This window comes from Amia ocellicauda, chromosome 2 (genome assembly GCF_036373705.1).
Source record: "Amia ocellicauda isolate fAmiCal2 chromosome 2, fAmiCal2.hap1, whole genome shotgun sequence".
Classification (NCBI taxonomy): domain Eukaryota; kingdom Metazoa; phylum Chordata; class Actinopteri; order Amiiformes; family Amiidae; genus Amia; species Amia ocellicauda.
This window is the reverse complement of record NC_089851.1, coordinates 50,237,654-50,254,357: the sequence shown is the minus strand read 5'-3', so window position 1 is coordinate 50,254,357 and position 16,704 is coordinate 50,237,654. Positions and strand designations below refer to the sequence as shown.

Here is a 16,704-nt window from a genome sequence, read left to right as displayed (position 1 = left end):
TAACGCTTACTGGAATACCACTCAGAAGTAAATAATAAACTAAGGGCATGTATGTTATAGACAGAGAAATGAGCAACAGCTTTTATATAATGCAGTGGGAGCCCATCCTGTTCCTGGGGAGCCACAATCCTGCAGGTTTTATCGGCCTCTCTAAGTCATCAAGCTTAGAATTCTTTGAACACATTTTTCACAACACAGTTTTGACTCCTTTAAGCCCAATAATTGAATTGGTTAAGTAGTGAACAGTTCAGATAAAACAATACACGGTGGCTCTCCAGGACCAGGGTTTGCTAGCACTGGTTTATTAACTCATTACTGTGTTGAAAAAGCAGAAAAATAAGTTAATATTCAAAGAAAAGTAACTGTATTCATGATTAATGTTGAAGCCTGTCATGCTTGTCTTTGGTTGATCTTCATTGATAACTGTAATGCAAAACACGAATAACAAAAGCATACATAATGTATCCAGTATAACTGTCATAGTTCACTATGGAGAAAAAGGGATCTTCAATAAAATACACAGGGAGACAAGGACCTAGACCAAATGAAAACATTGGCCTACCCCCAAATTGCAATTTACAAACTTATACCCAATCATAATGTAGTGTCAGAAGCTGCTTTCTGTTACTTGCTGTTATAATTTCTGTTATAATGCTAAAGGGTATAGGTTTGTATTTTTTTATCCGTGAGTAGGTTAAAGTTTAATATAAGTATCTATAAATTAGATTAAAAGTACATTAAATGGATTCCCTAGTGCTATAATGATACGTGATCTAGTCCAAACTGTATTTTGCTTGTTTGTTAATTCTCAATCATTATGCAGGCTTCTCCTGTTGAGAACACACACTGCTTAATCAACCTTTTCAGATTGCTTGTTGCTGTTAATTGAAGAGGCTATCAATAGACTTAATAAGCTGAAGAATCTTTCCTCTTCATAAGCTTAAAAGACAATAGAGAATGTTCTAATCTTTGTGTCATACTGACATTATGTAGCTGTACTGTAACTTTATTATTATTATTAAATTATTATACAGTTACACTTTGCCAATACCACTGACTTTAAGGAGGAAAAAGTCTATTTTCAGTCCTCTTATTATCATCACACTGCCTCTAAAGTCCATAGTGTTCATTTTGTTAATTGCTTTTCAGGGACAAAGACAAGAAGACAAAGGCTCCGAGGACGCTAATTACGTCAGAGGGACGGGTGCTGAATGTGAACGAGCCTAGGTATGCTGGAGTTAATCAAGGGGATGTTTTTACTATATTTGTTTATTTTATTTGTTATTAATACTCTCTATTTAAAATGGCTTCCTTTCACATCTACCACATGTAGTTTAGCTTCTACTTCAAAAGCTGCATGACTGTGCAGTGATGACAAATGGCTGCACAATGGGAAAGCTAGTACAACACTGCTCTGTATGAAAGATTGATTCCAGGGATACGTGTCTTAAAGGACAATAGAGGACTCTTCTTTATTTTTAAATTAGGCCCTGGTGCCTATTTATTTACCTCCTAATTGTATCCTTGAAAGTACATAGTGCAGAATCTTAAAACTCTACTGGGGTAGAGTGTTCAGAGTCTACTGGGGTTTTTGAAACCATGCCATTCCTTTCAATCAAAAACATTTAATTAAATAGATGTCTGTATGCTGAGAGAGGTGTTGGAGGAACACATGCTTCATATGTATTGTACTGTATTAATTTATGTATTTATGTATTTGTTTTATTTATAGGGACAGTGAATTTAAAACAGTGACACATTGATAGACATAGGTGTTATTTTATTAGCTCCCAGTCAACAAAACAGGTTTTATGGAATAATTCAAAATGATTTATAAATACAATGCAATATATTGTATCAGTCTCAAATTCTAAAATGTTGTTTAATTAAACAATCTCTGTAATAGTGGCCAGTTCATAAGATGATAGGGCCTACATGTTTATCTATTACAATATTCAGTTCTGTTGTTCAGTTCTGTTGTGCCAGTGCCTCAGAACAACAGTGTAACACTTGACCTGACTGCTGAAGCCCCTTGGTTTGGTTTGCATTACCTGTTACACCTGTTTGGTATTGCTCCAAGGTCCTCATTTTGACACATCCCAGGTAGTTTGCTTCTGTGCCACTTCCCTCACAAGCCTATATGGGACCTACCTCATTTTCATCTCCCCTGGTTACAGATTTCTTCTGGCGGTTCCCCAGCCACAACAAAAGAGCAAGCTTCGTATGCACGTAAACTGGTCAAAACAGAAGTGCACAGTATACATAAAATAAAATGTAGCTAAGCTCAGTAAAATAAACTTGCTTGTAGCTCATTCCATTTCATTCAGAGATGCACTTAAAGCAGCACACAGTTATGCTGGGTTTTTTTCTTGTCTGCAATACTAGGGTCAAGGGCAAGTTAGAACTGCTTCCAATTTCTGGAATGTGTTCTCTATAATTGGGTACAGTAGGTAAAGGTGCTTTCCCCAGTAAGGTTGCAATGAATAGCAAAATTGAACCTGTAAGAAATCACACATATATAATGCTTTCAGTGGAAATCTGAGGGTACCACCTTCCTCATGCCTCTTCTCACAGCAATCAAGGTTGTTTTCTCTCTCATAGTAAGAAAGAGTACAACTTCTTAACTAAATAAGAATCCCCAGTTCACCTGACTGTAAACTGTTAATCTTTCAGTCTCGAACTACAAGGCCACATTGATTTAAAATGTCATCAGTGTCTGAAATAAAAGTGAGCTGTTTTCTACCCTTGGCACAGACTTTGATGGACTTGATTGTCAACTTGTGATTATTCTGGAAATGAGATTTGGCCTATTCTATGGTCAATAGTTTAATATGAAGTGGGTCCGGGGTAGGCATCTAAATACAGGCATACCTTGCCTTGCACGAGAGATCGGTTCCAGGACAATTTGTGCTAAATTAAATTCGTTTTAAATGGGGTCATACAATGAATTAATGGGGACAGGTTTCATAAATGTGAAAACTAGCATGCCCCCCGAGCATGAATGAATGTGTTAAATACTAATATAAATGTGTTCTTAATCAGAAAATTGGTATGATAAATTAACAATATTGCAAATAATAGTAATATTATTTTTAAATTTTAATCTGCCAAAGTTCCTAGCTCTTGACTGGTGCTCTTTTGCTTCAGTTTAGATTCTCCCTCAGAAATTTCACTTCCAGCAAGTTTTCAGCCCATTATAATACATTTTTGTTCCTAAATTCATGCTTTAACAAATCTGTACATAGCAGGATGGAGAAAAGCAGGGGATACCTGTACTGGTGTCATAATATAGTGTGAATCACAGAACCCAGGTATCTAAATAAATTAACAGTGACAACATAGATTTTCAAGACTTCCATGGGATGTTGTCTAAAGGTTGTAAAATAACATTATCAGATAACATTTATATAACTATGTTGCAGTGAACAAATATTCACAAACAAAAGAATACATTGAATCAAAAGTTGCATGATGTGTTTTTATTATGTATTGAAGTTCCAGACATGGACCTATTACATTTTCATACAACTTTGGGTTCCACATTCAGAGAACATTAGGGTCACTGTGTGGTCAGGGTAATACATTTGTACAACATTTTTCTCACATAATATTTCACAAAACCACAAGCAAAATGAGATGTGTTAGATAAAACGTACCTGGTTTCTTAGTGGTCTGGTTACTGTTATTCTGCGTTTGTGGTTTTTCAAATACTGTTTCATCCTTGAAAAATACTGTACTTATGGTTTGGTCTTAGTTTAATTTAATTTACTTTTTTTTATTTAATGTTCTGTGTTCTAGATATATCCAGGTATCAAAGTATATTATCTCTTTGTCTCGAACAGGCTGGATTTTTCATTGACTGAAGATGAGGACAATAACCACATTGTCTTGGATCTGGCAGTCTATCGGTTAGCAAATATCCTAAAACATCTCTCTTGCTTATTTCTCAACAAAAACTAAATGCATCATCTTAATATTTAGCCATTTCTTGGGATGTTTTTACTTTTATTTAAATTGAATTAAAGGCATATTATAGTAAATGTTTTTAAATTTTTAACAAATGAGCATAATTGACAGCTTTCATGTCTATACTTTTCCTTTTTTTTCACTTTTTCTTTCCGTCTATCATCTGTATTCCATGGTAACCCGGTTAGCAAATTATTAGATGGTCAGACTTTGCAGTGTGTTAAAATTAGATAATTATTATTAATGAATCACAGAACCTAAGAAGAAAAAACATCCACTAAAACAGCAAATCAGCAAAACCTTCATTGTATATATTTCCCTGCAGGTATCTGGACACGTCCCTTCTAGATGTGGATGTTCAGCCAATGTACATTAGAGTTAAAGTGAAAGGAAAGGTAATGTATTTTTTTTTTTCATTTTCTCCAATTAGATATACAGTATTGTGCAAAAGTTTTAGGCAGGTGTGAAAAAATGCTGTAAAGTAAGAATGCTTTCAAAAATAGACATGCTAATAGATTATATTTATCAATTAACTAAATGCAAAGTGAGTGAACAGCAGAAAAATCTTCAGCAAAAACAGCATCAATTCTTCTAGGTACACTTGCACACAGTTTTTGAAGGAACTCGGCAGGTAGGTTGGCCCAAACATCTAGGAGAACTAACCACAGTTCTTCTGTAATCCCAGACAGACTCAATGATGTTGAGATCAGGGCTCTGTGGGGGCCATACCATCACTTCCAGGACTCCTCGTTCTTCTTTACGCTGAAGATAGTTCTTAATGACTTTGGCTGTATGTTTGAGGTCGTTGGTACCCTGATGGTATTGCATGATGGATATGTATCTGCCTGTACTTTTCAGCATTGAGGAGACCATTATTTCTGACCAAATCCCCCAACTCCATTTGCAGAAATGCAGCCCCAAACTTGCAAGAAACCTCCACCATGCTTCACTGCTGCCTGCAGACACTCATTTGTGTACTGCTCTCGAGCCCTTCGGTGAACAAACTGCTTTCTGCTACAGCCAAATATTTCAGATTTTGACTCATCAGTCCAGAGCATCTGCTGCCATTTTTCTGCACCCCAGTTCCTGTGTTTTCATGCATAGTTAAGTCGCATGGCCTTGTTGCCACGTCAGAGGTATGGCTTTTTGGCCACAAGTCTTCCATGAAGGCCACTTCTGACTAGACTTCTCCGGACAGTAGATGGGTGTACCAGGGTCCCACTGTTTTCTGCCCATTCTGAGCTGATGGCACTGCTGGACATCTTCCGATTGCAAAGGGAAGTAAGCATGATGTGTCATGATTTGCTGCAGTAAGCTTCTTTGGCCGACCACTCACATTGCCCGCTTCTTCAAAAGAGCTTGGACAACACATCTGGAAACCCCTGTCTGCCTTGAAATGTCTGCCTGGGAGAGGCCTTGCTGACATTGTGTCTTGTTGCTGTGCTCAGTCTTGCCATGGTGTATGACTTGACAGTAAACTGTCAGCCTTGTTAGCTGAGTTTGGCTATTCCTCACCCCACATACTTATTGAATTGATGATCATTAGCACCTGTTTGATGTAATTGTTTAAGGGTGGTCACACCAAATATGGATTTGATGTAGATTTTTCTTCTCTTCACTCACTTTGCATTTTGTGAATTGATAAATATAATCTATTAACGTCTATTTTTGAAAGCATTTGTACCTTAAAGCATTTTTTCACACCTGCCTAAAACTTTTGCACAGTACTGTACATAACATGAATTTTAAGTTTGTTTGTTTGCTTTAACAGTTAAGGGCTTAACATATCCTTTTGGTTCGTGGTGCACTACTTATAATTTGTGGCTTGTAGAGAAGTATTTAATTTGTCCAGTTATTTAGCTAATTGGAATCATTTAAGTAACTGAGCTGGGTTGGTACAAAACCCAGAAGACACACTACTACCATCCAGGAACCAGAACCCTGCTGTAGATGTTTCATAATACCTAAGACTAGCAGCAGGTCTCAAATGTCCTTGAACAACAGACACACTGTTCTAACACAAGATGTAGGAGGTAATGTTTGGTGATGGCAAGGGGATTTTCTTATAATGGCAACCTGATATCCCCTTGGCAGGTATTTCCAAAACAATAATGGTGTGAGCAGTAATCACCTTGGTATATAGTATAAATGTTCAGTGGATTGAATTTGCTTTTAATTTTTTGACTGCTCTCTTTCAATCAGATGACTCCTAATCATCTTTCTTATTGATCTGAAATTAAATATAGATTAGATTATAAATCCTCTTCACCTGGAGCTTTTCTGAGGTCAAAATACACCGATCAGCCATAACATTATGACCACTGACAGGTGGAGTGAATAACACTGATAATCCTGTTATCATGGCACCTGTCAGTGGGTGGGATATATTAGGCAGCAAGTGAACATTTTGTCCTCAAAGTTGATGTGTTAGAAGCAGGAAAAATGGGCAAGCGTAAGGATCTGAGCGACTTTGTCAAGGGCCAAATTGTGATGGCTAGACGACTGGGTCAGAGCATCTCCAAAACTGCAGCTCTTGTGGGGTGTTCCCGGTCTGCGGTGGTCAGTACCTATCAAAAGTGGTCCAAGGAAGGAAAAGCGGTGAACCGGCGACAGGGTCATGGACGGCCAAGGCTCATTGATGCACGTGGGAAACGAAGGCTGGCCCATGTCGTCTGATCCAACAGATGAGCTACTGTTGCTCAAATTGCTGAAAAAGTTAATGCTAGTTCTGATAGAAATGTGTCAGAACACACAGTGCATCACAGTTTGTTGCGTATGGGGCTGCGTAGCCGCAGACCAGTCAGGGTGCCCATGCTGACCTCTGTCCACTGCCGAAAGCGCCTACAATGGGCACGTGAGCATCAGAACTGGACCACGGAGCAATGGAAGAAGGTGACCTGGTCTGATGAATCACGAGTTCAAGGTGTTGACCTCCAAATTCCCCAGATCTCAATTCAGCATCCATGGGATGTGCTGGCCACACAAGTCCGATCCATGGAGGCCCCACCTTGCAAATTACAGGACTTAAAGGATCTGCTGCTAACGTCTTGGTGCCAGATACAACAGCACACCTTCAGAGGTCTAGTGGAGTCCATGCCACGACGGGTCAGGGCTGGTTTGGCAGCAAAAGTGGGACCTGCAGGTGGTCATAATGTTATGGCTGATCGTGTATACCCCTATTATTATCTATTATCTATTATGTTCACACGTGTAATACATACATATATATACATAGCTGTAGTTCGGTTATGTTAATCACATGTACCTCCAATAACAAATATAATTAAATGTAGTCATTTTTGTTATGAAAATAAAAAATGAAAAATATGATTACGTTTTTATGAACATTTATTTTATAAGAATGTTTTGCAGTCTGTACACCTTTTTTATGTTTAGGCAGCAAATAAATGTTAACCAGTTGTCAAATATGGACACACAGACGCTATAGATCTCATCTGGAAATGTGTGTTCAAATAACTGGGCATGACAAAAAAAATAATTTATAGTTTACTGCAAGTAAGAATGGGACCTTTGCCAGCAGTTCTACAGGCACAGAGCCCAGATGTGGAATTACATTTTGAATTATTTCAGCCCTGTAATATTATTGCAAATTATATCACAACTTTTTTAGTAGTGGAGAACTGTCAAAGAAGTGGAAACTTTCTCAGGAGAACCAGTGGTAACTCTTAAGAAATGTAAAAGAAGTCAGTAAATAAATATGGTACTGTAGATTTTGCCTTAGTAGGCACAGACATATTTTAAAGGTCATCCAGTACCATTTAATTTACATACAATTTGTATGATTTCTTATTATGTAATTATTTTATCTGTATAATAAATTTGATCATTAAACATAAAAATGACACAACTCTAAATAACAAGAAGAAACTTGAAATAAGTAAATGAGAACATGAAAAGATGTGTGACATCACTGAAAGTGTGAAGATGTTTAAATGGTAATGGGGCTATTCCTTGATAGAACAGTATAAATATTTGATTATCAAGAGAATGGAAGAATTCTGCAGAAACCTGTATAGTAGTGATAACAGCATTAAACATGAAGCATCGCTGTGAACACCAGTGAAATACCAGATGTGATTTCAGAAGATGATATAAAAAAGATGACCAATGGGAAAATACCTGGAGATGGTGAAGTCACAGTGGAGATCCTAAAAGAAATGGAGAGTATTCTTGTAACGGAGACGAAACAAAATACATGAAGAATATGTTGAGCTGCAAAGAGATCTTAAGAAAGGGATCAGGAAAACAAAGAGGGAAATAGAAAGAAACATAGCTCTTGGAGCTAAAACTAATGCAAAAAGCTTTTTTCAATATTACAACAGCAAGAGGACAATAATGGAGGAAGTGAAACAGATAAAGGGCAAAAATGGAGGTATCTTGGAAAACGAACAAGATGTAGCAAATGTTCTAAATGAGTATTTCACAGAGGTTTTTACAAATGAAAAGACGGATAACATGCCACAGGTTAACAATCAGTCCATTCAAATCCTAAGGGAGATCAGGATAAATGAGTAGGAGGTACGAAAGGGACTAGCAGAATTAAAAACAAACAAATCACCTGGGCCAGATGGTATATTTCCAACAGTACTTAAAGAAATGAGGGAAATTATTTATAGGCCGCTAAGTCAAATATTCCAAATGACACTTAGAACAGGGGATGGAACAACTGACTGGAAGACAGCAAATGTCATACCAATCCACAAGAAAGGGGACAAAACTGAGCCAGGAAATTACAGACCATTCAGTCTCACCTGCATCACCTGTAAAATGTTGGAAAAAATTATTAGACAGAAAATAGAGGAGCATCTTAATGAAAACCATATTCTTGGAGATAGTCAACATGGGTTTAGACGAGGCAGATCATGTTTTTTTTGTTAAACATGCAACTGCAGCTGTAGATCACGTGAAAGCATATGATATGATATGATATGATACTTAGATTTTCAAAAAGCTTTTGATAAGGTTCAACACCAAAGACTGATCCTCAAATTGGAAGGCGTAGGCACTCAGGATAATGTAAGTAGATGGATTATGAACTGGTTGATGTATAGGAAGCAGAGGGTGTTGATTAGAGGAGTTGCTTCTAACTGGATTGAGGTTGTTAGTGGAGTTCCACAGGGATCAGTACTAGGGCCTTTGCTTTTTCTAATCTATATTAATGATCTGGACTCTGGGATAGTTAGCAAACTTGCAAATTTGCAGATGATACTAAAATAGGTGGCTCAGCAGATACAATCTTGGCAGCACAGGCTATTCAAAGGGACTTAGATAACATTCAGTTGTGGGCCGACACCTGGCAGATGAAATTCAATGTGGACAAGTGCAAGGTAATACATGGAGGTAACAAAAATGTCCACTATAATTACACTATGGGAGGAATAGAACTAGATGAAGTATCGCATGAGAAAGACCTAGGAGTCTATGTGGACTCCTCACTTTCTCCATCCAAACAGTGTGGGGAAGCAATAAAAAAAGGCAAACAGAATGCTAGGGTATATTGTAAAAAGTGTAGAATTTAAAACAAGGGAAGTAATGTTAAGACTGTACAATGCGCTAGTTAGACCTCATCTGGAATACTATGTACAGTTCTGGACTCCACACTTCAAGAAGGATATTGCTGCTCTAGAGGCAGTTCAGAGGAGAGCAACCAGACTTATTCCAGGTCTGAAGGGAAAGTCCTACTCGGAGAGACTGAGGGAACTGAACCTTTTCACCCTGGAACAGAGGAGACTATGTGGGGACTTGATCCAAGTCTTCAAAATCATGAAGGGCATCGACCACATCAAACCAGAGGAGCTTTTCCAGATCAGCAGGGACACACGCACCCGGGGACACAAATGGAAATTGGGCTACAAGGCATTCAAAATGGAGAACAGGAGACGCTTCTTTACACAGAGAGTAGTCACAATCTGGATCAAACTCCCCAGCAATGTGGTAGATGCTGAAAATTTGGGAACATTTAAAAATAGACTGGATATGATCCTTGGATTACTTAGTTATTAATGGACACCAAACGAGCATGATGGGTCGAATGGCCTCCTCTCGTTTGTAAACTTTATTTTATTCTTATGTTATTCTTAATTCCCAGATGAAGGGAATAAGGTTACTGTCATTGTCCTTTACAAGAAAGGAGACAAATAAGAAATATTTTTGGACTTTTCACTGGGAAAGAAAAGGAATTAAGAGCTTAACTGATCAAATTAGGATTTGCTGATGACACAGTCATCTTTGCAAAAACTCCTGATGATCTAGAACTTTGAGTTCAGGAACTCTCAGATGCAATTAACCAAGAAGAGGACCATATAGAAAATGAGAGTGCTGGGGTGAACAAATAATTATTCTGGAAAAATCTAAATCTTGTCATCCAGTAATGGGTAGACAAAGGCTGACAATAATAATGATGTGACATCGTGCAGGGAGTGGTACAGAATGTAAACTATATCAGTACAAGATGCCTCCCCATGTTGCTATTCTTCCATCTGTATTACATAGAAGAAAATAGCACATTCACCTAGATCAGCTGATACTGGTGGACCTATTTAAATATGCTGAGAGTGATGTGATATTGGCATGGACCCCTGACTGTTTTGAGGAAGACTCCAGATTTCGACCCATGCTTGTTTTGAGAAACTCTCTTGGAATCCTGACCTGGAACAAACTCTGACCTCGAGACTGCCTTGCCCCACGCTGTATTGTTTACATCCCTTGCGCAGGCGTGGGAAACACTGCATATCCCACCCAGCCAAGATCCCAAGGACTCGGCTCACAACCCACACCGTGTCACAATATATAGCATCATCATCATCATCATTAAACTTTTTCAATCCGCTGCTGGATGAAGGCCTCCCCAAGATTTTGATCAATAGCTTCTGTTTTCTAGGTTACACCACCAACATTTCTGATGTCATCTTCCCATTAATTAAAACATCATTATATATATTTATTTTCTACTGTTCAGATTATGGAATTTTTGTTGAACTCCCAGGCTTTTGGTTGAGTGCTGTGACCAATGGAATCTAAATTATGCAGTAAGCTCCAGTGGCCAGAACAATATCATCATCTAAATCTGTGATACTTAGGAAACAGCATACAGTGCCTTAAGAAAGTATTCACCCCCCTTGGCATTTTTCCTATTTTGTTGCATTACAACCTGTAATTTAAATGGATTTTTATTTGGATTTCATGTAATGGACATACACAAAATAGTCCAAACTGGTGAAGTGAAATGAAAAAAATAACTTGTTTTAAAAAATAAAAAACGGAAAAGTGGTGCGTGCATATGTATTCACCCCCTTTGCTATGAAGCCTCTAAATAAGATCTGGTGCAACCAATTACCTTCAGAAGTCACATAATTAGTTAAATAGAGTCCACCTGTGTGCAATCTAAGTGTCACATGATCTATCGCATGATCTCAGTATATACACCCACCTAAAGGATTATTAGGAACACCATACTAATACTGTGTTTGACCCCCTTTCGCCTTCAGAACTGCCTTAATTCTACGTGGCATTGATTCAACAAGGTGCTGAAAGCATTCTTTAGAAATGTTGGCCCATATTGATAGGATAGCATCTTGCAGTTGATGGAGATTCGTGGGATGCCCATCCAGGGCACGAAGCTCCCGTTCCACCACATCCCAAAGATGCTCTATTGGGTTGAGATCTGGTGACTGTGGGGGCCAGTTTAGTACAGTGAACTCATTGTCATGTTCAAGAAACCAATTTGAAATGATTCGACCTTTGTGACATGGTGCATTATCCTGCTGGAAGTAGCCATCAGAGGATGGGTACATGGTGGTCATAAAGGGATGGACATGGTCAGAAACAATGCTCAGGTAGGCCGTGGCATTTAAACGATGCCCGATTGGCACTAAGGGGCCTAAAGTGTGCCAAGAAAACATCCCCCACACCATTACACCACCACCACCAGCCTGCACAGTGGTAACAAGGCATGATGGATCCATGTTCTCATTCTGTTTACGCCAAATTCTGACTCTACCATCTGAATGTCTCAACAGAAATCGAGACTCATCAGACCAGGCAATAATAATAATAATAATAATCCTTTAGGTGAGTGTATACACCTGTTCTGAAAGGCCCCAGCCTCTGCAACACCACTGAGCAAGCGGCACCATCAGAAAAGCGGCACCATCAAGAAGGCGGCACCATCAAGACCAAGGAGTTCTCCAAACAGGTCAGGGACAAAGTTATGGAGAAGTACAGATCAGGGTTTGGTTATAAAAATATATATATCCGAAACATCCCATGGAGCACCATTAAATCCATTATTCAAAAATTGAAAGAATATGGTACCACAACAAACCTGCCAAGAGAGGGCCGCCCACCAAAACTAACCCTGAAGCCCACCAAAGATAACCCTGAAGGAGCCGCAAAGCTCCACAGCAGAGATTGGAGTATCTGTCCATAGGACCACTTTAAGCCATACACTCCACAGAGCTAGGCTTTACGGAAGAGTGGCCAGAGAAAAGCCATTGCTTAAAGAAATAAATAAGCAAACATGTTTGCTGTTCACCAGAAGGCATGTGGGAGACTCCCCAAACATATGGAAGAAGGTACTCTGGCCAGATGAGACTAAAATTGAGCTTTTTGGCCATCAAAGAAAACGCTGGAGCAAACCCAACACCTCTCATCACCCGGAGAACACCATTCATCACAGTGAAGTATGGTGGTGGCAGCATCATGCTGTGGGGATGTTTTTCATCGGTAGGGACTGGGAAACTGGTCAGAATTTAAGGAATGATGGATGGCTCTAAATACAGGGAAATTCTTCAGGGAAACCTGTTTCAGTCTTCCAGAGATTTGAGACTGGGATGGAGGTTCACCTTCCAGCAGGACAATGACCCTAGGGATACTGCTAAAGCAACACTTGAGTGGTTTAAGGGGAAACATTTAAATGTCTTGGAATGGCCTAGTCAAAGCCCAGACCTCAAGCCAATTGAGAATCTGTGGTATGACTTAAAGATTGCTGTACACCATCCAACTTGAAGGAGCTGGAGCAGTTTTGCCTTGAAGAATGGGCAAAAATCCCAGTGGCTAGATGTGTCAAGCTTAAAGAGATGTACCCCAAGAGACTTGCAGCTGTAATTGCTGCAAAAGGTGGCTTTACAAAGTATTGACTTTGTGGGGGTGAATAGTTAGGCACGCTCAAGTTTTCCGTCTTATTTCTTGTTTGTTTCACAATAAAAAAATATTTTGCATCTTCAAAGTGGTAGGCATGTTGTGTAAATCAAATGATACAAACCCCCAAAATATCTATTTTAATTCCAGGTTGTAAGGCAACAAAATAGGAAAAATGCCAAGTGGGGTGAATATTTTTGCAAGGCACTGTAACTCAACTGCAAAAGCCTCTGCCATCAGATGGATTTTCTAATGTTAAACCAAAACAAAACATACTGGGGCAGTATGATAAGCCAAGTATTTGGCAAGTTTAAGGATATCAATAGATATCAATTTTAGTTTTGTTGCCTTTTGGCTCTCTGAAAGAGAACATGACCCGGTCACCTGCCCTACAGCAGTGATTCTGCAATTCCTGTAGGAACTGTTGGATGCTGGCAAGTCCCCATCCATGCTCAAAGTGTACCTGGCAGCTATTTTTGCTTGTCATTTCTGTATCGATGGAGAGTCACCTGGAGCCCCTTTCCTGCCCTCCCAGTTCTTGAAAGGATTGCATAAAGGCTTTGTCTTCCCCACTCCAATAAGGAACTAATAAGGAACTAATAATCCAACTGGGGATCAACTCCTCATGTTGCTGCTTCTTGTGTGATGACTGCACATCAGATTCTTGAAATTACAGCTCTTCTACTTGTTTAGCTGAGAGTGCTGCTAATGGAATTGCTCCAGCCTTCTTTTGTGTCCTTTTATGAGGTAATTTTGTGTATCAAAACAATCCACATTCTGAAATCTTCAACTTCTCTTATGCACTCGCTCTGCATTCCTTGATGTTTACAAGATTATAGCTTCAGCGTTAGAAGAGCTACCACGACCAGGCTCATCATTAATCATACAAAGTCTAATGGATTTAACAAGACAAGTTCTTTCAATGTATGATGTTCCTACACCACAATATTCAAACTTATAGATGCCAGCGTGTTAAAAAATAATGGAGTTATGGGACTCAGACTGCCTCTGGATTGCTTTGAAGCCTGTCTCCTCTGCTTGCTGTTGTTGCCTTTAGACCCCTAAAATGCTCATTATGAGGGCAGAATTACCTATTTATGAGCCTAATTACCTAAGACTAATTAGCCTTGGGGAAAATTAATAGATTTACTAAGCACATTTTAGCCTTCAATTCACAACCAATTACATCTAATTTTACACTGGCAGGAACTGCCACATCTGCAAGTTTTCTGTGAATTGTCCATGATAAAGAAAAATGAGGAGCAGGGAAAATGTAGTGTTAACTTTACATCTTTGAGAATTTCTTTGGAGTATGAAATAGTAGTGTAGCTCAAAATAATGGAGATACATGCCATAATGTTTAACTGTATTTACTTGATGCCCTTACCTGGGGTTACTTTCACTCTCAAGGATAGTAATTGATTCAATTCAATAATTGAGAGATGCGATGGACTGAAAACCAGAGAGCCCTGTGTTGTACTGTACAGCACTGTACTATGTCTCTCTAGAATTAGGAGTGAGGTTCAGTGTTTTAAAGTAGACTCCATTGCCCGAGTGTTAGTGTGACAGGAATGTGTGTGTGTTTGTAACTGTGGTGCTTTGTGGCATATGCAAATGAGTGATTTGTGCATGTTTTATAGACGTTTCAGCTGGTTCTTCCTGCAGAAGTGAATCCTGACAGCTCCACTGCTAAGAGGTCCCAAACCACAGGACACCTACTGGTCACCATGCCAAAGGTTGGTAGAGCCAGCAGGGTTTAGATCATGTTAGGAATACACATTGTAACAAATCAGTCCTTCATCCTCCATGCCTCACAATGTTCAACTCCTGCATGACTATTAGTCAAAAGCAAAACTGGGAAATGTCAGTTTTTCTCTCCATGATATTGACTTCTCCAGCTCCAGTGCTGGCAGATGTAAAAGGTCACCCCTAAATCACCAATTTCTAGATGTGGAACATATGAGCACGTTCTGCATTGGTTCAGTTACTTTTGCAGATACGTGGTGATTAACAGTACACTTAATCAGTTTATCTCTTTTGGAGTAAAATACTACAGACATGGGGTCTCCAGGAACTCCTATGTTACAGGAGAGCTGGATCTTTTCCACAGAACACACAGATTTATTTAAATTAGTTATGTGTTGTTGTTATACTGATAACTACTATATTTTTCTTCTCAGTTATACCAGTATGTTACAGTCTACTCTACTGCAGTAAATGTTGCCTGAGATACGAATTGTTCCTGGATATTTAGTGCCATACAAAACATATATGTCCTCAACAATGGCCCTAGACAACTGCAAAATCTGAAGCTATGTCCTATCCAAATCTACAACTATCTTTTTTAAAACTACGTATTCTGGACATTATAACCCTAACCCTAACCCTTCCCAAACCAAAACTGCACTTCATTCATTCCTGAAGTTATATATATATACAGTGAGGGAAAAAAGTATTTGATCCCCTGCTGATTTTGTACGTTTGCCCACTGACAAAGAAATGATCAGTCTATAATTTTAATGGTAGTCGTATTTTAACAGTGAGAGACAGAATAACAACAAAAAATCCAGAAAAAACGCATTTCAAAAAGTTATGAATTGATTTGCATGTTAATGAGTGAAATAAGTATTGACCCCTATGACTTAGTACTTGGTGGCAAAACCCTTGTTGACAATCACAGAGGTCAGACGTTTCTTGTAGTTGGCCACCAGGTTTGCACACATCTCAGGAGGGATTTTGTCCCACTCCTCTTTGCAGATCCTCTCCAAGTCATTAAGGTTTCGAGGCTGACGTTTGGCAACTCGAACCTTCAGCTCCCTCCACCGATTTTCTATGGGATTAAGGTCTGGAGACTGGCTAGGCCACTCCAGGACCTTAATGTGCTTCTTCTTGAGCCACTCCTTTGTTGCCTTGGCTGTGTGTTTTGGGTCATTGTCATGCTGGAATACCCATCCACGACCCATTTTCAATGCCCTGGCTGAGGGAAGGAGGTTCTCACTCATCCCTTTGATACGGTGCAGTTGTCCTGTCCCCTTAGCAGAAAAACACCCCCAAAGCATAATGTTTCCACCTCCATGTTTGACGGTGGGGATGGTGTTCTTGGGGTCATTCCTCCTCCTCCAAACACGGCGAGTTGAGTTGATGCCAAAGAGCTCGATTTTGGTCTCATCTGACCACAACACTTTCACCCAGTTCTCCTCTGAATCATTCAGATGTTCACTGGCAAACTTCAGACGGGCCTGTACATGTGCTTTCTTGAGCAGGGGGACCTTGCGGGTGCTGCAGGATTTCAGTCCTTCGCGACGTAGTGTGTTACCAATTGTTTTCTTGGTGACTATGGTCCCAGCTGCCTTGAGATCATTAACAAGATCCTCCTGTGTAGTTTTGGGCTGATTCCTCACCGTTCTCATGATCATTGAAACTCCACGAGGTGAGATCTTGCATGGAACCCCAGACCGAGGGAGACAGACAGTTATTTTGTATTTCTTCCATTTGCGAATAATTGCACCAACTGTTGTCACCTTCTCACCAAGCTGCTTGGCGATGGTCTTGTAGCCCTTTCCAGCCTTGTGTAGGTCT

The 16,704-nt window shown here is 39.4% G+C and overlaps 1 protein-coding gene across 2 annotated transcripts in view; it reads left to right on the top strand.

The window, feature by feature from the left end:
- dnaaf11 (dynein axonemal assembly factor 11) overlaps positions 1 to 16,704 on the top strand; it is a 57,326-nt gene that overhangs the window by 9,198 nt on the left and 31,424 nt on the right. For both annotated transcript variants that reach the window (XM_066687569.1, XM_066687577.1), the window contains exons 7-10: positions 1,150 to 1,227; positions 3,843 to 3,908; positions 4,292 to 4,361; positions 14,766 to 14,861. In XM_066687569.1, coding sequence (XP_066543666.1) covers positions 1,150 to 1,227; positions 3,843 to 3,908; positions 4,292 to 4,361; positions 14,766 to 14,861 — 310 coding nt within the window. The remainder of the gene's footprint in view (positions 1 to 1,149; positions 1,228 to 3,842; positions 3,909 to 4,291; positions 4,362 to 14,765; positions 14,862 to 16,704) is intronic.